Raw genomic sequence first — 25,274 nt, forward strand, 5'->3', positions numbered from 1 at the left:
GGTTATCTACTGCCAAGTTTACACCTTCACTATTACAGTGGAACGTTTTGTCCAGGAAGTTGTCTAGAATGGATTGAATTTGTTGTTGCCTAATTGTTTTTTGGTAGGTCAACAGTACTTTCCTTCCATCTATAGCTTTTCTTAATATTATTCAGTTCCTTTGGCTTTGATGCCTCATGATTGAGTATTGCTCTGTTCAAGTAGACTGTGATTTTGCTGTGGTCTGATAGGGGTGTCAGTGGGCTGACTGTGAATGCTCTGAGAGACTCTGGGTTGAGGTCAGTGATAAAGTAGTCTACAGTACTACTGCCAAGAGATGAGCTATAGGTGTACCTACCATAGGAGTCCCCTCGAAGCCTACCATTGACTATGTACATACCCAGTGTGCGACAGAGCTGCAGGAGTCGTGACCCGTTTTTGTTGGTTATGTTGTCGTAGTTGTGCCTAGGGGGGCATATGGGGGAGGGAATGCTGTCACCACCAGGTATGTGTTTGTCCCCCTGTGTGCTGAGGGTGTCAGGTTCTTGTCCAGTTCTGGCATTAAGGTCGCCACAGACTAGTACATGTCCTTGGGTCTGGAAATGATTGATTTCCCCCTCCAGGATGGAGAAGCTGTCTTCATTAAAGTATGGGGATTCTCTCTCTCTCTCTCTCTCGCTCCCCCAGAGATGTAAAAGCTGGAAACATCCTGCTAACGGAGCCAGGCCAGGTCAAATTGGCAGACTTCGGCTCTGCCTCTACAGCCTCTCCTGCCAACTCCTTCGTAGGAACTCCTTACTGGTCAGTACCACCACCACACTAACTCCTTACTGGTCAGTACCACCACCACACTAACTCCTTACTGGTCAGTACCACCACACTAATACCTTACTGGTCAGTACCACCACCACACTAACTCCTTACTGGTCAGTACCACCACCACACTAACTCCTTACTGGTCAGTACCACCACCACACTAACTCCTTACTGGTCAGTACCACCACCACACTAACTCCTTACTGGTCAGTACCACCACCACACTAACACCTTACTGGTCAGTACCACCACAACACTAACTCCTTACTGGTCAGTACCACCACACTAACACCTTACTGGTCAGTACCACCACACCACTAACTCCTTACTGGTCAGTACCACCACCACACTAACTCCTTACTGGTCAGTACCACCATACTGGTCAGTACCACCACCACACCAACACCTTACTGGTCAGTACCTAACACTACAACAGGGCTTTTCCACTCCAGTCCTGGGGCCTCCCCAGAATGCACATTCTTGCTCCAGCCCACCGCTATCACACCTGATTCAACTACTCAAGGCCTTGACGATTAGTTGATTCATTGAATTACATATTCAGCTGGAACACAAAATGTGGAATGTGGAATGTTGGAAGCCCCAGGACCAGATAGCTATATGTAATAATTGACAATGATTTCTTATGTTATAAAAGCCGCTGGTCATTCACATAGAAACCCTCACAGTAACGCTGGAGATAAACAAACAAAACATGAGAATTCGGAGAACTCTCATAAGAAAAGTGTTGATTCTCCTGATATTCCACTCATGATCCTCAAAGCCCGCTGTGTGCTACTTGTCTCCAGCAGAACATTACTCAGACCTGATTTGCTAGCTAGGCTATCACTGCATACCAAAGGGTATTTAAGATCTCCGGGCTCAACAGCTTATGAATTGCCATGAATTTAACAGTGGTGGTTAATTAATAACTTACGTGTGTGTGTGCCTCCGTGTGTGTGTGTGTGTGTGTGTGTGTGTGTGTGTGTGTGTGTGTTTATCCGTGTGTGTGTGTGTGTGTGTGCATTCGTGTGTGTGTGCATCCGTGTGTGTGTACCAGGATGGCCCCGGAAGTGATCCTAGCCATGGATGAGGGTCAGTACGAAGGGAAGATCGACATCTGGTCCCTGGGAATCACCTGCATAGAACTGGGTGAGTTACGATTATTTCTGTTTTACTGGGAATCACCTGCATAGAACTGGGTGAGTTACGATTATTTCTGTTTTACTGGGAATCACCTGCATAGAACTGGGTGAGTTACGATTATTTCTGTTTTACTGGGAATCACCTGCATAGAACTGGGTGAGTTACGATTATTTCAGTTTTACTGGGAATCACCTGCATAGAACTGGGTTACTTTATTAATTACTTGTACATGTGAGTCATTTAGCGGACGCTCTGAGTCAGTGCATTGGTAGGTAGTTACTCCTCTTCACTCCCTGTAGAGCATAAAGCCTGCAACTAACCCACTCAGCTTCTAGCACAGACTCTATTATGGACATCTCAGGAGGCATCATTGTTATCAGTATACTGTTTTGGCCTGCCTCAGAATGTCAAACAGACATAGCTAGACCATCTGGCGAGAGCAGTGACACTCCTGGTTGACAGTTGATTCACATTGTTGCTCAGTCCTGTTTGTCATGTGATTACTGTGGCCCTTTTATCTATTTCAGACACTGCATGTAAACATTCACTCACACTTCTATACAAACAGACAGATAATGAGAATCACTAGGTCAATAGTATCTCTTATCTTTCCTCCTGGTCAACCAGATATGAACTCCCTCCTAACTCTCTTTTCTCTCTATCCCTCTCTCTCCCCCCTCCCCCCTCCCTCTCTCCCCTCCCCCCTCCCTCTCTCTCTCCCCCTCCCCCCTCCCTCTCTCTCCCTCCCCTCCCTCTCTCTCTCCCCCTCCCCCTCCCCCCTCCCTCCCCCTCCCCCTTCCATAGCGGAGCGGAAGCCTCCCCTGTTCAACATGAACGCTATGAGTGCCTTATATCACATTGCCCAGAACGACTCTCCCACGCTGCAGTCCAACGAGTGGTAAGTCCTCACCGTCCCTCCACTGAGCTGTGTGACCACACACACACACACACACACACACACACACACACACACACACACACACACAACCTCTCTGTGACGAGGTGTGAATGAAGGAGTCAGGCTCAGGAGGTAAAACACCGAAGTCCAGAGTTTATTCCGTTTACATAAATAAAACGCACCAAGCTTCAAAACGAAACTATCACAAGGGAAATATTCCACCTTGGCAATAACAAATGGAAGAGTAGCTCAACCGAGCTCCTCGCTCTCACAATGAAACAATCACTCACAAAGACAAGGGGAACAGAGGGAACACTTATACACATACTAATTAGGGGAATGAGCACCAGGTGTGTGTGATTGACAAGACAAGACATGACAAGTGGAGTGATGAGAATGGGATCGGCAGTAGCTAGTAAGCCGGTGACGACGAACGCCGAAACCTGCCCGAACAAGGAGGGGAGGCAGCCTCGGCGGAAGTCGTGACACTCTCGCAGCCCTGGAATTCCCAGTCAAAGTACATACACTACATGACCAAAAGTATGTGGATACCTGCTTGTCGAACATCCCATTCCAAAATCATGGGCATTAATATGGAGTTGGTCCCCCCTTTGCTGCTATAACAGCCTCCACTCTTATGGGAAGGCTTTCCACTAGCTGTTGGAACATTGCTGAGGGGACTTGCTCCCTTTCAGTCACAAGTGCATTAGTGAGGTCAGGCACTGATGTTGGGCGATTAGGCCTGGTTCACAGTCGGCGTTCCAATTCATCCCAAAGGTGTTCGATGGGGTTGAGGTCAGGGCTCTGTGCAGGCCTGTCAAGTTCTTCCACACCAATCTCGACAAACCATTTCTGTATGGACCTCTCTTTGTGAACGGGGGCATTGTCATGCTGAAACAGGAAAGGGCCTTCCCCAAACTGTTGCCACAAAGTTGGAAGCACAGAATCATCTAGAATGTCATTGTATGCTGCAGCATTAAGATTTCCCTTCACTGGAACTAAGGGGCCCGAAACATGAAAAACAGCCCCAGACCATTATTCCTCCTCCATCCAGCTTTACAGTTGGCACTATGCATTGGGGCATGTAGCGTTCTCCTGGCATCCGCCAAACCCAGATTCGTCCGTCGGACTGCCAGATGGTGAAGCGTGATTCTTCACTCCAGAGAACGCGTTTCCACTGCTCCAGAGTCTAATGGCGGCGAGCTTTACACCACTCCAGCCGACACTTGGCATTGCGTGTGGTGATCTATGATCTTAGGCTTGTGTGCGGCTGCTTGGCCATGGAAACCCATTTTATGAAGCTCCCGACTAACAATTATTGTGCTGATGTTGCTTCCAGAGACAGTTTGGAACTCAGTAGTGAGTGTTGCAACCGAGGACAGCAGATTTTTTTTATGCGCTACGCACTTCAGCACTCAGTGGTCCCGTTCTGTGAGCTTGTGTGGCCTACCACTTTGCGGCTGAGCTGTTGTTGCTCCTAGACGTTTCCACTTCACAATAACAGCACTTACAGTTGACCGGGGCAGCTCTAGCAAAGCAGAAATGTGACAAACTGACTTGTTGGAAAGGTGGCATCCTATGACGGTGCCACGTTGAAAGTCACTGAGCTCTTCAGTAAGGCCATTCTACTGCCAATGTTTGTTTATGGAGATTGCATGGCTGTGTGCTTGATTTAAAAAAACAGGTGTGGCTGAAATAGCCGAATCCACTAATATGACGGGGTGTCCACATACTTTTGTTTATGTAAGTGTATGTTATGTAAATACCTGAGGGGCCGAGCTGTGGCCTATTTAAAGAATCAGGCTCACGTACACAGGCTTCTACTGTAATCTACTATTCACTATACCACTCCGCAGGACGGAGAGAGACAGACAGACAGGCAGGGAGAGAGACAGACAGACAGACAGGCAGCAATCACACTACCCCCCCCCTTATGTTGCTGTTGATGGTGTGATGACTGCCATAGGAGGAAGATCCAGTCAAACATTACTCTACGTGTCAACATTTACAATAGCATGACCCACTCACTATACAGTAGTATCGCACCATAAAGGTGGAAGTTTGTACTCTACTTGACCCAAATACAGATATAGGACTTATATGGCTCTAAGGATACATTCCTTTCAACAAATACAGTTGCTTACACTACAGCTAAAACAAGTGGCAGCGTGCGTCACTCTTTACAAGGTGATTTTCCTGAAGGTGTAAGTGTTCATTACTAAACAGTGCTACTCATTGTTCTCCAGTGTAAGAGAGTCGATTGTGGGAGTTATGAAACCCAAAGCAAGCAGATTCACAAGTAGCGCACTCTCCAAGAAATTAGTGTTTGATTTTCTATTCATAATGCAAAGATTATGCACACTTTGACAAATTAACATTGAAAGAAAGCCCTATCCTTGTACTAAAGAGTGTGTGAAGCAGAGTTATGATCCTACCATAGAGGTACATTATAATAGTGTTGCATTTAATTCTGTGGGTGCCCCCCTAGCCAGTGTGTTGTTGGTGTTCCAAACAGGCCTCTGGCATAAACATAGTCTCTCAAAGCTGAAACTAGCGGAGACATCACCATGCATCGTTAGTCTTAAAGAAGACAGGTGACATGTTGACAAGCAATACAGGTGCTCTTAACCCTGACTCTGTGTATACTGCTGAATGTATGACACTTTGACAGATGAAGGTTGAAAATGACAGCTATTGTCTTTATGCCCGTTTCTCCCAGAGCTAAGACTAGTACAACATTTAGGAAACTATGTAGACTGTATGATGTACCCATGCAAAGAGTTTGAAGATGGACTTTCAATAACACTGACAAACACAGTGAATAGCTATAGAAGCACGGCTTGGCCCTTACTCTGGTTTGAAAGGTGGGAAAGATGTTGACTACTATTGCCTTTTGTGCCTGGCGTAATCATTGTTGCGTTCTGTTTTCTTCCGTCCCTCCGCTCCGCCTCTCCACTCCTCTATCTTTCTACAAGGTCGGACCCCTTCCGGAGCTTTGTTGACTGCTGCCTCCTCAAAATTCCTCAGGACAGACCCTCGTCTGGGGAGCTGCTGCGAGTGAGTGCACTTCCTGTTATCTCTGACAGAGGCTGTCACCTCACTTCCTGTGTCAGTCTCTTAAAGACCATCTGGTCGCGTGCGTCCTAAATGGTACCCTATTCCCTACATAGTGCACTACTTTTGACCAGAGCCCTATAGATAGTAGTGCACTACGTAGGGAATAGGGTGCCATTTGGGACACATCCGATGACTCACTGCCTCCCACAGCTCTAGAGAAAATATGAATAAAAGATTCCACAGCGGTTATTCCACACACACAAACACACACTGGTTCGACAGGGGTTAGGGTTTTGTTGTTCAGTGTTTTTGAACGTTTATTTATTTATTTATTTTTATTTATTTATTTTTTGCTGTGCTACACCTCGTGTTAGAGGTTGATAAGGCGTCATGTGTAAGCTTGCCTGTATGTGGACTCACTCTAAACATTCTGACCAAATCCCCTTGACACCCAATGAAAGCTGTAGTCAGACTGCCCGCCCACATAGACCCCCATAGAGTTACACTACAAGTGCACAGTCACACGGTCTTTGTCATTTGTACGTCCTGATCTGCCAATCCACTGTGTTCATCTGTGTTCATTGTGTGTTTGTGTTAATTTGCGTATGTTGTGTTCATATTTTTGTTTGTTTGGCCGACAGGTAAACCTAACAGCGTGCTAAGGGTTTTACGTTCTTGGTTGTTTGTCACTCTCTCTCACTCTCCAGGGTTCCAGCCAGGGGGCTTGTCGTTTTTTATCTGGCTGCCCAGGGAGTGTAGGGGTTAGTGGGATGGAGGGGATGAGACGGTGGGGGCTAGTCTGGAGCTCTGGGTAGAGGTTTACCTTTAGGTGGAAATCTAGGATCAGCTTGCCCTCTCCCAAATCCTGACCTTAATTAATTATTATAACCGTAACTATTAGTGGGGCTGACCTTGGGTCAGTGTTTAGTAGGCAACTTCCTCCGAATCTGAGTCGGGGCAGGGGTCATCCACATCACTGCCCATCGAGCCCCTGATTAACACACACACACACACTCATTGCCCCTCTTTGAGCTATTTAGGAGAATTGGGGTCACTAATCTGTGCCCCTGTGCTGTCAACAGATTCTTTCCTTTCAGGTTCCACTTCCACTGAGTGAGAAAATTACAGACGCACAAATATCATATCCCCCCCCCCACCAAAAAATGCTAATCTCCCCTGTTATTGTGATGGTGAGAGGTTAGCATGTCTTAGGGGTATGGTATTTGTGCGTCTGTAACTTTCTCACTCAACATTATTCACGATTCATTCAGGATTATCCGTAATCATGGAAGCATCCACATTAACGTAGAAGTGTTTAGAAACATATTATATTCTTATTTACTATAAAAGTGACTCCAAAATGACACAATACAAAATTTACCATTCATTTCTATTGGGAATAAAATAATCTGAAACATAACCAAAAAAAAACAGCAAATGAATCCAACATGTATGTAGAGTTGCAAGCTTTATGTAGTCATTGTGTGCTGTGATTATGGGACAAATACTAAACTTTTTACTACTTTAATACACATATACAGTGAGGGAAAAAAGTATTTGATCCCCTGCTGATTTTGTACGTTTGCACACTGACAAAGAAATGATCAGTCTATCATTTTAATGGTAGGTTTATTTGAACAGTGAGAGACAGAATAACAACAAAGAAATCCAGAAAAAAGCATGTCAAAAATGTTATAAATTGATTTGCATTTTAATGAGGGAAATAAATATTTGACCCCCTCTCAATCAGAAAGATTTCTGGCTCCCAGGTGTCTTTTATACAGGTAACGAGCTGAGATTAGGAGCACACTCTTAAAGGGAGTGCTCCTAATCTCAGTTTGTTACCTGTATAAAAGACACCTGTCCACAGAAGCAATCAATCAATCAGATTCCAAACTCTCCACCATGGCCAAGACCAAAGAGCTCTCCAAGGATGTCAGGGACAAGATTGTAGACCTACACAAGGCTGGAATGGGCTACAAGACCATCGCCAAGCAGCTTGGTGAGAAGGTGACAACAGTTGGTGCGATTATTCGCAAATGGAAGAAACACAAAAGAACTGTCAATCTCCCTCGGCCTGGGGCTCCATGCAAGATCTCACCTCATGGAGTTGCAATGATCATGAGAACGGTGAGGAATCAGCCCAGAACTACACAGGAGGATGTTGTCAATGATCTCAAGGCAGCTGGGACCACAGTCACCAAGAAAACATTTGGTAACACACTACGCCGTGAAGGACTGAAATTCTGCAGCACCCGCAAGGTCCCCCTGCTCAAGAAATAACATATACAGGCCCGTCTGAAGTTTGCCAATGAACATCTGAATGATTCACAGGGGAACTGGGTGAAAGTGTTGTGGTCAGATGAGACCAATATCGAGCTCTTTGGCATCAACTCAACTTGCCGTGTTTGGAGGAGGAGGAATGCTGCCTATGACCTCAAGAACACCATCCCCACCGTCAAACATGGAGGTGGAAACATTATGCTTTGGGGGTGTTTTTCTGCTAAGGGGACAGGACAACTTCAGCGCATCAAAGGGACGATGGACGGGGCCATGTACCGTCAATTCTTGGGTGAGAACCTCCTTCCCTCAGCCAGGGCATTGAAAATGGGTCGTGGATGGGTATTCCAGCATGACAATGACCCAAAACACACGGCCAAGGCAACAAAGGAGTGGCTCAAGAAGAAGCACATTAAGGTGCTGGAGTGGCCTAGCCAGTCTCCAGACCTTAATCCCATGGAAAATCTGTGGAGGGAGCTGAAGGTTCGAGTTGCCAAACGTCAGGCTCAAAACCTTAATGACTTGGAGAAGATCTGCAAAGAGGAGTGGGACAAAATCCCTCCTGAGATGTGTGCAAACCTGGTGGCCAAATACAAGAAACGTCTGACCTTTGTGATTGCCAACAAGGGTTTTGCCACCAAGTACTAAGTCATGTTTTGCAGAGGGGTCAAATACTTATTTCCCTCATTAAAATGCAAATAAAAATTTATAACATTTTTGACATGCGTTTTTCTGGAATTTTTTTTTGTTATTCTGTCTCGCACTGTTCAAATAAACCTACCATTAAAAATTATAGACTGATCATGTCTTTGTCAGTGGGCAAACGTACAAAATCAGCAGTGGATCAAATACTTTTTTCCCTCACTGTAAGTGAATTTGTCCCAATACTTTTGGTCCCCTAAAATGGGGGGACTATGTAGAAAAAGTGCTGTAATTTCTAAACGGTTCACCCGATATGAATGAAAATACCCTCAAATTAAAGCTGACAGTCTGCACCAAAGTGCTGGAGTACAGAGCCAAAACAACAAAAAATGTGACACTCTCCCAATACTTTTGGAGCTCACTGTAGATCTAAAAAGACTCTTCCCATACTCCTTCACTCCTACACCCATCCAAAACTACACTACCACACTTTGGAGAATCACAAGGTTGGGTGCATGTGTCGAAAAATATGGGAGTTACATTTTGGGGGTTGGGGGGAAGGAGGAAAAGGAAACGGTCCGACTACATTTATGGTCCCCAATATTGGGGTTTTATTTATTTTTTAATTCGGAGGGTATACTCAGAATATTAGTTATATCGCTCCCCCCCCCTGCCTTGTAAAAGTATTCAATTGATTTAATTGTAATTTTTTGTCAACATTCTACACAAAATACTCTGTCAATGTACATTTTACATTTTAGTCATTTAGCAGATGCTCTTGTCCAGAGAGTGCATACATTTTGTTTTAGTTCTTTTTTGTTTTTTCATACTGGCCCCCTGTGGGAATCGAACCCACAACCCTGGCGTTGCAAACGCCATGCTCTACCAACTGAGCTACACGGGATCATTTAATGTTACATTCTCTACCATAAGCCGCCTCAACGTCGTTTTAGAGAAATTGGCAGTACGTCCAGCCGGCCTCACAACAGCAGACCATGTGTAACCACTCCAGCCCAGGACCTCCACATCTGGCTTCGTCACCTGCGGGATCGTCTGAGACCAGCCACCCAGACAGCTGATGAAACGGAGGAGCGTTTATGTCTGTAATAAAGCCCTTTTGTGGGGAAAAACTAATTCTGATTGGCTGGGCCTGGCTCTCCAGTGGGTGGGCCTGGCTCCCTAGTGGGTGAGCCTATGCCCTCCCATGGCTGCGGCCCGTCCCAGTCTTGTGAAATCCATAGATTAGGGCCTAATGAATTTATTTCAATTGACTGATTTCCTTATATGAACTGTAACTAAGTAAAGTCGTTGAAATTGTTGCATGTTGCGTTTATATTTTTGTTCAGTGTTGGTGTGTGTATATACATGCACTGAGTGTACAAAACATTAGGAACACCTGCTCTTTCTTTGACATAGACTGACCAGGTGAAAGCTATGATAATCCCTTATTGATGTCACTTGTTAAATCCACTTCAATCAGTGTAGATGAAGGGGAGGAGACAGGTTAAAGAAGGATTTTTAATCCTTGAGACAATTGAGACATGTATTGTGCATGTGTGCCATTCAGAGGGTGAATGGGCAAGACCAAAATATTTAAGTGACTTTGAAGGGGGTATGGTAGTAGGTGCCAGGCGCACCGGTTTGTGTTAAGAACTGCAACGCTGCAGGGTTTTTCACACTCAACAGTTTCCCATGTGTATCAAGAATGGTCCACCACCCAAAGGACATCCAGCCAACTTGACACAACTGTGGGAACCATTAAAGTCAACATGGGCCAGCATCCCTGTGTAACGCTTTCGACACCGTGTAGCGTCCATGCCCCGACGAATTGAGGCTGTTCTGAGGGCAAAAGGGGGAGGGGGGTGGTGCAACTCAATATTAGGAAGGTGTTCTTAATGTTTTGTACACTCAGTGTATATCTCTCCTTTCCCCTCTCTCTCCATCTCTTTCCCTTATTTTCTCTCTCTTATCTCCCTCTCTCCCTGCCCCCTGGTCCGTGGGAGCTCTCAGTCTCTGTCACTCACTCGTTCAGTCCCTCTCTCCGTCCGTTTGTTTGAAAAACTGGAAAATGTGTCATCTCTGTTTCCAGAGTATGATGTCATCAGTGTGCTGCTGAAGGAGAGAGTGCATTACACTACATTACCCCAGCCAGCCAGTATCTGTCAGATAGAAGGAAGGAAGCAGGAAGATGAACACACACACACAGGCGTTTCAGACCCCAAGTGGTTGCATACATTACATTTCCACGCCATTTAGCAAATATATTTTTCATGAGTGTGTGTGGGTGGGAGCCGGCTTGAGCCTTTTGGGGCCCTAAGCGAGAATTGGTTGGTGGGCCCCCTACCTCGCAGCAAAACATTTTAGTTGTCCGCCTCTTGACGGTGGAGAGAACTATTTAACTTTTAAAGTTCATTTCCTGCAATTCTGCTCATTTTGCAATGGGGTAGAGAGAATAAATGTGCCGTTTTTAAAGGTAACTTCCTGCATTCTACCCGTTTTGTAATGAGTTATGCCATGTCAATATGATATCTGAGTGAGAATGACTAACTGGGGGCGGGGCTACCGCTTCCCACATGTCCTCTAGTCTATAGGATGGATTCCTGGTAAACCTAGATAGGAACTCGATCTAGATGGGAACTCTTATCTAGGTTGAATAACCCACAGGCGCCCTCTAGTGACAAATGGACAATAGAGATTTTTCAAATAGATATTCTTTCAGATAATCACATGTATTTATATATATCATGGAGTTATTGATATCTGAAATTTCTCGCGACCCCAACCATGTGGGAAAAAAAGTATGTATTTAACAGCCAATGTTAACTTTTTTATTTGGGGCTATTTCTGATTGTCTTAACTCACCATCACATACTTTTAATGTGGGGCTATGACAGTCAATTGCAAATTAGTCTGACATAATGTATCTTATCTCACCACCGCTAATGTCGCGTGTCGCGTTGGAGATTCTCAAAGTTGGGGGGGGGGGGCGTGGTCGACAGTGCGCACCTCATCTCTGCTGTCACATCCAACCTGGATCGATATTTGGTTTTAATGCAGACGAGAGCACTGAATCCAGCTTCACACAGATATGAGCTGGCGAAGGGTACCATGAGTTTTATGGTGCTTTCAAGACAACTGGGAACTTTGAAAGATATGAGGTGAAATCATGACATCAGTGATCTTAAGGTTGGAAAGTTGGAGCTCTAGAAAGAGGCCCAAGTTCCTGAGTTGGAATTCCGAGTTGGATGACCGTTCAAAACTATTTTTCCCAGTCAGAGCTGGTTTTTTTTTTCTCTAGAGTTCCCAGTTGTCTTGAACGCACTGACGTCGGAATTCTGAGACTTCAGAGTTCACAGTTCACAGTTGTTTTGAACACGGCATGGTATTCCCGATAGGGTATTCCCTTTGAGTCATGAACCAAAACTCCTCCGTAGTGTGCCGTGAATGTATTCAGTCACATAACCGCTCGATCAGCTGTTCGATTTCACTTACCGGCATGTCAACTGAGCCAGGATCACAGTCAAACGGATTGGGAAGTAGGTCCCAAAGTGCTCTTCCAAGCGTTGGAGGTGATCAGTCATCACTCGTGTGGGACACTTACTGATGCTGTTTTCTGTTAGAAACATGCACAGCAGAGGGAAGGGGGCATGGATCTCTTTTGAAAGACTCTCTCTCCAATAATAATTATTTCCTCTGAATCCACTGATTCGGTCACTCATCTGTAGAATGTTTTGTATTTCCCCTGCATGCTTGCGTTCAGTTCGTTAGTTTACCAAATATGTCTGTTACATAGGCAAGGAGACACATTTTATTTTCATTACACAGTCAATCAATCAATCAAATGTATTTATAAAGCCTTTTTACATCAGCAGATGTCACAAAGTGCTATACAGAAACCCAGCCTAAAACCCCAAACAGCAAGCAATGCAGATGTAGAAGCACGGTGGCTAGGAAAAACTCCCTAGAAAGGCAGGAACCTAGGAAGAAACCTAGAGAGGAACCAGGCTCTGAGGGGTGGCCAGTCCTCTTCTGGCTGTGCTGGGTGGAGATTATAAGAGTGGCCATTTAAGGCCAGATGGTTCTTCAAGATGTTCAAACGTTCATAGATGTCCAGCAGGGTCAAATGATAATCAGTGGTTGTAGAGGGTGCAACAGGTCAGTACCTCAGGAGTAAATGTCAGTTGGCTTTTCATAGTCGAGCATTCAGAGGTCGAGACAGCAGGTGCGGTAGAGAGAGAGCGGATCGAAAACAGCAGGTCCGGGACAAGGTAGCACGTCCGGTGAACAGGTCAGGGTTCCCTAGCCGCAGGCAGAACAGTTTTAAACTGGAGCAGCAGCACGACCAGGTGGACTGTGGACAGCCAAGAGTCATCAGGCCAGGTAGTCCGGAGGCATGGTCCTAGGGCTCAGGTCCTCCGGGAGGGGAGGGAGAGAGGGAGAGAATTAGAGGGAGCATACTTCAATTCACACAGGACACCAGATAAGACAGGAGAATTACACCAGATATAACAGACTGACCCTAGCCCCTCGGCACATAGACTATTGCAGCATAGATACTGGAGACTGAGACAGGGGTGGGTCATTCACATCCATTGTGAATGACAACAGTTCTTCTCTCAATGTGAAAATCTTTCCAACACTCTCCCTCTATAACCTCCAAGCCTCGGTGTGAAATAGAGCGTTGCCCACTGAAGTCAGGTCAATACCCCGGTGAGGACGACGAGCATGCAGATGAGCTTCCTTGAGATGGTTTCTGATAGTTTGTGCAGAAATTATTCGGTTGTGCAAACCCACAGTGTCATCAGCTATCCGGGTGGCTGGTCTCAGATGATCCCGCAGGTGAAGAAGCCGGATGTGGAGGTCCTGGGCTGGCGTGGTTACACGTGGTCTGCAGTTGTGTTGAGACATCTCTGTGGCATTGTGTTGTGTTACAAAACTGCACTTTGTGCACCTGTATAATGATCATGCTGTTTAATCAGCTTCTTGATATGCCAAACCTGTCAGGTGGATGGATTATCTTGGCAAATGAGAAATGCTCACAAACAAGGATGTAAGCAAATTTGTGTACAAATTTGAGAGAAAGAAGCTTTTTGTGCATGTGGAAAATTTCGGGGATCTTTTATTTCAACTCATGATATAGATATGAGTTTCTGTGCCTCTGCCTCCCCACATTGTTTTCACCATATCAATTGCGGCTGCTAATATCAAAGTCTCTGCAATAGTGTGTGGTTTCATAGCGTAGCGGGCCTAGCCATTCACGTGGGAATAATTCAAGTGCAACGGTCAAGTACCGCCTTTTCCCATGATCTAAGCGCGCTCTCTGGTTGAATTTGATCTTTTAGATTTAAATCATTTTCATTTAAATTTAAGGTTAACCACATTAAAATGATTATGAGATACAAAGACAATATTATAATATATATACTTTATATGTTTTGATATTATTATAAAAAAGAATGTCTTCAGGGTTTTGGAAATTCTCCCGCGACCCCATTTTCATATCAGGTGACCCCTAGTTTGGGAACCGCTGCTCTAACCTGTAACCTCTCTTTTCTCCCCAGCATGACTTTGTACGTCGGGAGCGCCCCCCGCGGGTCCTTATGGATCTGATCCAGAGGACCAAGGACGCGGTGAGGGAGCTGGACAACCTGCAGTACCGTAAGATGAAGAAGATCCTCTATCAGGAAAAACACATGGGGGAGAGCCTGGAGGAGGAGGAGGTGAGGATGGAAGGGGGGAGCCAGGAGGAGGAGAGGATGGAAGGGGGGAGCCAGGAGGAGGAGAGGATGGGAGGGGGAGCCAGGAGGAGGAGAGGATGGGAGGGGGGAGCCAGGAGGAGGAGAGGATGGAAGGGGGAGCCAGGAGGAGGAGAGGATGGGAGGGGGGAGCCAGGAGGAGGTGAGGATGGGAGGGGGAGCCAGGAGGAGGTGAGGATGGGAGGGGGAGCCAGGAGGAGGAGAGGATGGGAGGGGGAGCCAGGAGGAGGAGAGGATGGGAGGGGGGAGCCAGGAGGAGGAGAGGATGGGAGGGGGAGCCAGGAGGAGGAGAGGATGGGAGGGGGGAGCCAGGAGGAGGTGAGGATGGAAGGGGGGAGCCAGGAGGAGGAGAGGATGGGAGTGGGGAGCCAGGAGGAGGAGAGGATGGGAGTGGGGGAGCCAGGAGGAGGTGAGGATGGAAGGGGGGAGCCAGGAGGAGGAGAGGATGGGAGTGGGGGAGCCAGGAGGAGGAGAGGATGGAAGGGGGGAGCCAGGAGGAGGAGAGGATAGAGGAAGGACAGAGACAGGAGGAGGAGGAGGAAGTACATCCACTATAACCACTACTATTCTTACTTTACTATGAAACATGTCAGTAGGATGTGTACACAATTGATTACATGAATAGAATAAGAAACCATGCCATTGTGTGTCCGGGTGGATAACCCTCTGGAGTCAACTGAACTCCTGTTTTGGTCTGGCACAAATGGAATGGGTGTCCCAGAGGTCAACAAAGGTTGACCTGGAGAAGACACATGTCCTCCTGTTCACCTGACTTGAACTAGGGCAAAGGAACACTGATATAGAGTCGTGAGACCCTGTCATCTAGCCCTGCGTCTCAGTTCTCCACCCATTTTTTTTTGCCCATGCTTATTAAGCTCTTTATTGACATTATATAAACAAACACATTTCCAGACATTCTGTTTTTGATTTCCCTGTGCTGGGTTTGTTTTTGTGCCACAAGCTCTGTTTTGTATGGCACACTCAAGCATGCTGATTCTGTTAGGACCGACAGACACAGACCGACAGACACCCACAGACCGACAGACACCCACAGACCGACAGACACCCACAGACCGACAGACACCCACCCACAGACAGACACCCACAGACAGACAGACACCCACAGACAGACAGACACCCACAGACAGACAGACACCCACAGACAGACAGACACCCACAGACAGACAGACACCCACAGACAGACAGACACCCACAGACAGACAGACACCCACAGACAGACAGACACCCACAGACAGACAGACAGACACCGACAGACAGACAGACACCGACAGACAGACAGACAGACACCGACAGACAGACAGACAGACACCGACAGACAGACAGACACCGACAGACAGACAGACACCGACAGACAGACAGACACCGACAGACAGACAGACACCCACAGACCGACAGACACCCACAGACCGACAGACACCCACCCACAGACAGACACCCACAGACAGACAGACACCCACAGACAGACAGACACCCACAGACAGACAGACACCCACAGACAGACAGACACCCACAGACAGACAGACACCCACAGACAGACAGACACCCACAGACAGACAGACACCCACAGACAGACAGACACCCACAGACAGACAGACACCCACAGACAGACAGACACCCACAGACAGACAGACACCCACAGACAGACAGACAGACACCGACAGACAGACAGACAGACACCGACAGACAGACAGACAGACACAGACAGACAGACAGACACCGACAGACAGACAGACACCGACAGACAGACAGACAGACACCGACAGACAGACAGACAGACAGACAGACAGACAGACAGACAGACACCCGACCGGCCGACAGACACGGACACAGACACCGGCCGACCGACAGACAGACACCGACCGGCCGACAGACAGACACCGACCGGCCGACAGACCAGACACCGACAGACAGACACCGACAGACAGACAGACAGACACCGACAGACAGACAGACAGACACCGACAGACAGACAGACAGACAGACAGACAGACAGACAGACACCGACCGGCCGACAGACACAGACACCGACCGGCCGACAGACAGACAGACACCGACCGGCCGACCGACAGACAGACACCGACCGGCCGACAGACAGACACCGACAGACAGACACCGACAGACAGACACCGACAGACAGACACCGACAGACAGACACCGACAGACAGACACCGACAGACAGACACCGACAGACAGACACCGACAGACAGACACCGACAGACAGACACCGACAGACAGACACCGACAGACAGACACCGACAGACAGACACCGACCGACAGACACCGACCGACAGACAGACAGACACCGACCGACAGACAGACAGACACCGACCGACAGACAGACAGACACCGACCGACCGACCGACAGACAGACAGACACCGACCGACCGACCGACCGACAGACACCGACCGACCGACAGACAGACAGACACCGACCGACCGACAGACAGACAGACACCGACCGACCGACAGACAGACACCGACCGACCGACAGACAGACACCGACCGACCGACAGACAGACACCGACCGACCGACAGACAGACACCGACCGACCGACAGACAGACACCGACCGACCGACAGACAGACACCGACCGACCGACACAGACAGACACCGACCGACAGACAGACAGACACCGACCGACAGACAGACAGACACCGACCGACAGACAGACAGACACCGACCGACAGACAGACAGACACCGACCGACAGACAGACACCGACCGACAGACACCGACCGACAGACACCGACCGACAGACACCGACCGACAGACACCGACCGACAGACACCGGACAGACACCGACCGACCGACAGACAGACACCGACAGACCGACAGACAGACACCGACCGACCGACAGACAGACACCGACCGACCGACAGACAGACACCGACCGACCGACAGACAGACACCGACCGACCGACAGACAGACACCGACCGACCGACAGACAGACACCGACCGACAGACAGACAGACACCGACCGACAGACAGACAGACACCGACCGACAGACAGACACCGACCGACAGACAGACACCGACCGACAGACAGACACCGACCGACAGACAGACACCGACCGACAGACAGACAGACAGACACCGACCGACAGACAGACAGACACCGACCGACACAGACAGACACCGACCGACAGACAGACAGACACCGACCGACAGACAGACACCGACCGACAGACAGACACCGACCGACAGACAGACACCGACCGACAGACACCGACCGACCGACAGACAGACACCGACCGACCGACAGACAGACACCGACCGACCGACAGACAGACACCGACCGACCGACAGACAGACACCGACCGACAGACAGACACCGACCGACCGACAGACAGACACCGACCGACCGACAGACAGACACCCGACCGACAGACAGACACCGACCGACCGACAGACAGACACCGACCGACAGACAGACACGACCGACCGACAGACAGACAGACACCGACCGACCGACAGACAGACACCGACCGACAGACAGACAGACACCGACCGACAGACAGACACGACCGACCGACAGACAGACAGACAGACAGACACCGACCGACCGACAGACAGACAGACAGACAGACAGACAGACACCGACCGACAGACAGACAGACAGACAGACAGACAGACACCGACCGACAGACAGACAGACAGACACCGACCGACAGACAGACAGACACCGACCGACAGACAGACAGACAGACAGACAGACACCGACAGACAGACAGACAGACACCGACCGACAGACAGAGAGACACCGACCCACAGAGAGACACCGACCCACAGAGAGACACTGACCCACAGAGAGACACAGAGACACAGAGACAGGCACAGACTGACACACACAGACTGACAGACTGACACACACAGACTGACAGACTAACACACACAGACTGACAGACTGACACACACAGACTGACAGACTGACACACACAGACTGACACACACAGACTGACAGACTGACACACACAGACTGACACACACAGACTGACAGACTGACACTGACAGACACAGAAACACACAGAGAGACAGACAGCGAGAGACACACAGACAGCGAGAGCCACACAGAAAGAGAGAGCCACACAGACAGAGAGAGCCACACAGACAGAGAGAGCCACACAGACAGAGAGAGCCACACAGACAGAGAGAGCCACACAGACAGAGAGAGACACACAGACAGAGAGAGACACACAGAGAGAGAGCCACACAGACAGAGAGAGCCACACAGACAGAGAGAGCCACACAGACAGAGAGAGACACACAGAGAGAGAGACACACAGACAGAGACACAGACATACGCAGACAGAGACATACACAGACCGACACAGAGACACACAGACAGACAGACACACAGACAGACAGACACACAGACAGACAGACATGACTGGAGGACTGACATCGATACGTTCTGTCTGTCTGTGTGAATCAAATGGTGGTTAATAGGCTATTTAGCATGACTTTGACTATGTTGCCCTCTTGATGGCAGGACATTATTTCTGCTATATCAAGGTCACTCCAAGTTTAATGAGGCTATTTGGAAACCCATATTTACAGTTGAGGGGAGGGAAGGGGTGAGGGTTGTGTGTGTGTGTGCGTTTCCAACAGTGTGTGTATACTGATTTCTCTCTCTCTCTCTCTCTCTCTCTCTCTCTCTCTCTCTCTCTCTCTCTCTCTCTCTCTCTCTCTCTCTCTCTCTCTCTCTCTCTCTCTCTCTCTCTCTCTCTCTCTCTCTCTTTCTTTCTTTCTTTCTTTCTTTCTTTCTTTCTTTCTTTCTTTCTTTCTTTCTTTCTTTCTTTCTTTCTTTCTTTCTTTCTTTCTTTCTTTCTTTCTTTCTTTCTTTCTTTCTTTCTTTCTTTCTTTCTTTCTTTCTTTCTTTCTTTCTTTCTCTTTCTTTCTTTCTTTCTTTCTTTCTTTCTTTCTTTCTTTCTTTCTTTCTTTCTTTCTTTCTTTCTTTCTTTCTTTCTTTCTTTCTTTCTTTCTTTCTTTCTTTCTTTCTTTCTTTCTTTCTTTCTTTCTTTCTTTCTTTCTTTCTTTCTTTCTTTCTTTCTTTCTTTCTTTCTTTCTTTCTTTCTTTCTTTCTTTCTTTCTTTCTTTCTTTCTTTCTTTCTTTCTTTCTTTCTTTCTTTCTTTCTTTCTTTCTTTCTTTCTTTCTTTCTTTCTTTCTTTCTTTCTTTCTTTCTTTCTTTCTTTCTTTCTTTCTTTCTTTCTTTCTTTCTTTCTTTCTTTCTTTCTTTCTTTCTTTCTTTCTTTCTTTCTTTCTTTCTTTCTTTCTTTCTTTCTTTCTTTCTTTCTTTCTTTCTTTCTTTCTTTCTTTCTTTCTTTCTTTCTTTCTTTCTTTCTTTCTTTCTTTCTTTCTTTCTTTCTTTCTTTCTTTCTTTCTTTCTTTCTTTCTTTCTTTCTTTCTTTCTTTCTTTCTTTCTTTCTTTCTTTCTTTCTTTCTTTCTTTCTTTCTTTCTTTCTTTCTTTCTTTCTTTCTCCCCCCCTCCAGGACTGTGAGCAGGCCAGCTGTAAGACGAACAGCCTGGGCAGTAACCACTCCATCCCCAGCACCTCAGTCAGTACAGGAAGTCAGAGCAGCAGCGTCAACAGCATACAGGAGGTCCTAGACGAGAGCTGCTCCGACGTGACCATGATGCACCACGACTATGACAGCAGCTTAGAGTCCTCCGCACACACCAAAAAGGTATTACTGACAGAGGGAGACATACACACACACACACCAAGATGCTACACACTGTAGCGCCTAGAAGAAAACTAGCACTATCAGTGTCCCTCCAGCAAGTCACCCACTACCCACGTCTTCAAGAATGACACCAACAAACATGAACACACACACATCAAGAAGACTCATCTAGCCCCTCAGTCTCTCTAGCCAGCCATCCAGCAACCACCTACACCAAACTTCAACCCACGTCCTCAAGAATGACAGCTCTCAGGGCTGTATAAAGGGTCATACACAGAAGTGAAATGTGTACACTCCAACCCGCACCCAAATAATGACACACACCAAACAGAACCAACCTCGCCGAGGTAACCATATAATCATACTATATTAACCTAAACAAACCTAACACCCTTCGAAAACACTGACGCCATGGAAACCAAAGATACTGTTGAAGTTGGAAGTTTACATACACCTTAGCCAAATACATTTAAACTCAGTTTTTTACAATCCCTGACATTTAGTCCTAGTAAAAATTCCCTGTCTTAGGTCAGTTAGGATCACCACTTTATTTTAAGAATGTAAAATGTCAGAATAATTGTAGAGAGAATGATTTATTTAAGCTTCTATTTATTTCATCACATTCCCAGTGGGTCAGAAGTTTACATACACTCAATTAGTATTTGGTAGCATTGCCTTTAAATTGTTTAACATGGGTCAAACATTTTGGGTAGCCTTCCACAAGCTTCCCACAATAAGTTTGGGTGACTTTTGGCCCATTCCTCCTGACAGAGCTGGTGTAACTGAGTCAGGTTTGTAGGCCTCCTTGCTCGCCCACGCTTTTTCAGTTCTGCCCACACATTTTCTATAGGATTGAGGTCAGGGCTTTGTGATGGCCACTCCAATACCTTGACTTTGTTGTCCTTAAGCCATTTTGCCACAACTTTGGAAGTATGCTTGGGGTCATTGTCCATTTGGAAGACACATTTGCGACCAAGCTTTAACTTCCTGACTTATGTCTTGAGATGTTGCTTCAATATATCAAAATAATTTTCCTTCCTCATGATGCCATCTATTTTGTGAAGTGCACCAGTCCCTCCTGCAGCAAAGCACCCCCACAGCATGATGCTGCCACCCCCGTGCTTCACAGTTGGGATGGTGTTCTTCGGCTTGCAAGCCTTCCCCCTTTTTCCTCCAAACATAACGATGGTCATTATGGCCAAACAGTTCTATATTTGTTTTATCAGACCAGAGGACATTTCTCCAAAAAGTACGAACTTTGTCCCCATGTGCAGTTGCAAACTGTAGTCTGGCTTTTTTATGGCGGTTTTAGAGCAGTGGCTTCTTCCTTGCTGAGCGGCCTTTCAGGTTATGTCGATATAGGATTTTTTTTATGTCAAAAACTAAAAACTAAAAAGATACCTTATTTACGTAAGTATTCAGACCATTTGCTATGAGACTCAAAATTGAGCTTAGGTGCATCCTGTTTCCATTGATCATCCTTGATGTTTCTGCAACTTGATTGGTGTCCACCTGTGGTAAATTCAATTGATTGGTTATGATTTGGAAATGCACACACCTGTCTATATAAGGTCCCACAGTTGACAGTGCATGTCAGAGCAAAAACCAAGCCATGAGGTCGAAGGAATTGTCCGTAGACCTCCGAGACAGGATTGTGTCGGCACAGATCTGGGGAAGGGTACTAAAAAATGTCTGCAGCATTGAAGGTCCCCAAGAACACAGTGGCCTCCATCATTCTTCAATGGAAGAAGTTTGGAACCACCAAGACTCTTCCAAGAGCTGGCTGCCCGGCCAAACTGAGCAATCGGGGGAGAAGGGCCTTGGTCAGGGAGGTGACCAAGAACCTGATGGTCACTCTGACAGAGCTCCCGAGTTCCTCTGTGGAGATGGTAGAACCTTCCAGAAGGACAATCATCTCTGCAGCACTCCACCAATCAGGCCTTTATGGTAGAGTGGCCAGGCGGAAGCCTCTCCTCAGTAAAAGGCACATGACAGCCCGCTTGGAGTTTGCCAAAAGGCACCTAAAGGACTGGGAGAAACTCCCCAAATACAGGTGTGCCAAGCTTGTAGCATCATACCTTAAGACTCAAGGCTGTAATCACTGCCAAAGGTGTTTCTACAAAATACTGAGTAAAGGGTCTGAATACTTATGTAAATGTGATATTACTGTTCTTTATTTTTTATACATTTGCAAACAATTATACATTTATTTTTGGTTTGTCATTATGGGGTATTGTGTGTATATTGATGAGAGGAAAAACATGTTTTAATCCATTTTAGAATAAGGCTGTAACGTAACAAAATGTGGAAAAAGTCAAGGGGTCTGAATACTTTCTGAAGGCACTGTATACAGTGCCTTCAAAAAGTATTCACAGCCCTTTACTTTTTTTTTGTTGTGTTACAAAGTGGGATTAAAATGGATTTGGCATTTTTTGTCAACAATCTACACAAAATACTCTGTGGAAGACACATTTTCATTTGTAAAATATAACACTAATATACAGTATCTTGATTAGATAAGTCAATACATGTTAGAATTACCTTTGAGTCTTTCTGGGTAGGTCTCTAAGAGCTTTCCACACCTGGATTATGCAACATTTGCCAATTTTTTTGTTTTCAAAATTCTTCAAGCTCTGTCAAATTGGTTGTTGATCATTGCTAGAACACCATTTTCAGGTCTTGCCATAGATTTTCAAGCAGATTTAAGTCAAAACTGTAACTCGGCCACTCAGGAACATTCACTGTCTTCTTGGTAAGCAACTCCAATGTAGATTTGGCCTTGTGTTTTAGGATATTGTCCTGCTGAAAGGTGAATTCAACTCCCAGTGTCTGGTGGAAAGCAGACTGAACCAGGTTTTCCTCTAGGATTTTGCCTGTCCATAGCTCCATTCCGTTTCTTTTTTATCCTGAAAAACTCCCCAGTCCTTAACGATTACAAGCATACCCATAATATGATGCAGCCACCACTTTGCTTGAAAATATTGAGTGTTACTCAGTAATATGTTGTGTTGGATTTTCCCCAAACATGACAATTTGTATTCAGGACAAAAAGTAAATTGCTTTGTCAAATTTTTTTGCAGTATTACTTTAGTGCCTTATTGCAAACAGGATGCATGTTTTGGAATATTTTCTTCTGTACAGGCTTCCTTTTTTTCACTCTGTCATTTAGGTTATTATTGTGGAGTAACATCCATTAAACTCTAACTGTTTTAAAGTCACAATTGGGCCTCATGGTGAATACCCTGAGCAGTTTCCTTCCTCTACAGCAACAGAGTTAGGAAAGACACCTGTATATTTGTAGTGACTAGGTGTATTGATACACCATCCGCAGTGTAATTAATAACGTCACCATGCTCAAAGGGATATTCTGTGTCTGCTTTATTTATTTTTTACAAATCTACCAATAGGTGCCCTTTGCAAGACATTGGAAAACCTCCCTGGTCTTTGGTTGAATATGTGTTTGAAATTCACTGGTCAACTGAGGGACCTTACAGATAATTGTGTGTGTGTGGGGTACAGAGATGAGGTAGTCATTCAAAAATCATGTTAAACTCTTATTATTGAAAGAAAGAATTGCGCCCGAGGGGATGGCTGCCGTTTTACGGGCTCCTAACCAACTGCTATTTTGTGTGTGTTTTCGCATTGTTTGTAACTTATTTTGTACATAATGTTGTCTGCTACTGTCTCTTATGACCGAAAAGAGCTTCTGGGTATCAGAACAGCGATTACTCACCTCGAACTGGACAACGTTTTTTCTTTAATGGGTCCGACGCAAAGGATATACTGCTTCTCCGAGACCAGGCCCAAATCCCCATCTTTCACGTGAAGAAAAGGCGGAAATACAGGGGGCGGAGATCGGGGTGCCTTGTGAGAATTTGTTGGTGAGTGGGTAACCCGCCTCTACCATCCATTTTATTGGCCAACGTGCAATCACTGGAAAATAAACTGGATGAGCTCTGTTTGAGACTATCCTACCAACGGGACATTCAAAACTGTAATATCTTATGTTTCACCGAGTCTTGGCTGAATGACGACACAGATTATATACAGTTGGCTGGGTTAACCGTGCATCGGCAGGACAGAATAGCTACGTCTGGTAAGATGAGGGGTGGTGGTGTGTGTCTATTTGTCAATAACAGCTGGTGTGTGATGTCTAATATTAAAGAGGTCTCAAAGTATTGCTCGCCTAAGGTAGAGTACCTCATGATAAGCTGTAGACCACACTATCTACCAAGATAGTGTGGTCTACAGACCGCACTTAACGAGCTGTATAAGGCCATAAGCAAACAAGAAAATGCTCATCCAGAAGCGGCGCTCCTAGTGGCCGGGGACTTTAATGCAGGCAAACTTAAATCCGTTTTACCTCATTTCTACCAGCATGTGCAACCAGAGGGAAAAAAACTAGACCACCTTTACTTCTCACGCAGAAAAACTTTCCCTCGTCCTCCATTTGAAAAATCTGACCATGCAAAAAACAAAAGCAGGAAGTACGAGTGACTCGCTCAATACGTTCCTTGGTGTCCACATCACCAACAATCCGTTTTACCTCATTTCTACCAGCATGTGCAACCAGAGGGAAAAAACTAGACCACCTTTACTTCTCACGCAGAAAAACTTTCGCTCGCCCTCCATTTGAAAAATCTGACCATGCAAAAAACGAAAGCAGGAAGTACGAGTGACTCGCTCAATACGTTCCTTGGTGTCCACATCACCAACAAACTATCATGGTCCAATCACACCAAGACAGTCGTGCAGAGAGCACGACAACACCTTTTCCCCCTCAGGAGACTGAAAAGATTTGTCATGGGGTCCTCAGATCCTCAAAAAGTTCTACAGCTGCACCATCGAGAGCATCCTGACCGGTTGCATCACCGCCTGGTATGGCAACTGCTCCGCATCCGACCGTAAGGTGCTACAGAGGGTAGTGCGTACGGCACAGTACATCACTGGGGCCACGCTTCCTGCCATCCAGGACCTACATACTAGGCGGTGTCAG

At 46.5% G+C, this 25,274-nt stretch overlaps 1 protein-coding gene across 3 annotated transcripts in view; it reads left to right on the plus strand.

The window, feature by feature from the left end:
- LOC121530783 (serine/threonine-protein kinase TAO3) overlaps positions 1 to 25,274 on the plus strand; it is a 142,262-nt gene that overhangs the window by 91,048 nt on the left and 25,940 nt on the right. For 2 of the 3 annotated variants that reach the window (XM_045226867.1, XM_045226868.1), the window contains exons 8-13: positions 667 to 780; positions 1,853 to 1,944; positions 2,743 to 2,836; positions 5,812 to 5,893; positions 14,377 to 14,535; positions 20,084 to 20,278. In XM_045226867.1, the coding sequence (XP_045082802.1) occupies positions 667 to 780; positions 1,853 to 1,944; positions 2,743 to 2,836; positions 5,812 to 5,893; positions 14,377 to 14,535; positions 20,084 to 20,278 (736 nt within the window). Of the gene's footprint in view, positions 1 to 666; positions 781 to 1,852; positions 1,945 to 2,125; positions 2,145 to 2,742; positions 2,837 to 5,811; positions 5,894 to 14,376; positions 14,536 to 20,083; positions 20,279 to 25,274 lie in introns of those variants that run through there. The other variant, XM_041836017.2, reaches the window with a different exon arrangement.

The sequence above is a fragment of the Coregonus clupeaformis genome, chromosome 18 (assembly GCF_020615455.1).
Source record: "Coregonus clupeaformis isolate EN_2021a chromosome 18, ASM2061545v1, whole genome shotgun sequence".
Classification (NCBI taxonomy): domain Eukaryota; kingdom Metazoa; phylum Chordata; class Actinopteri; order Salmoniformes; family Salmonidae; genus Coregonus; species Coregonus clupeaformis.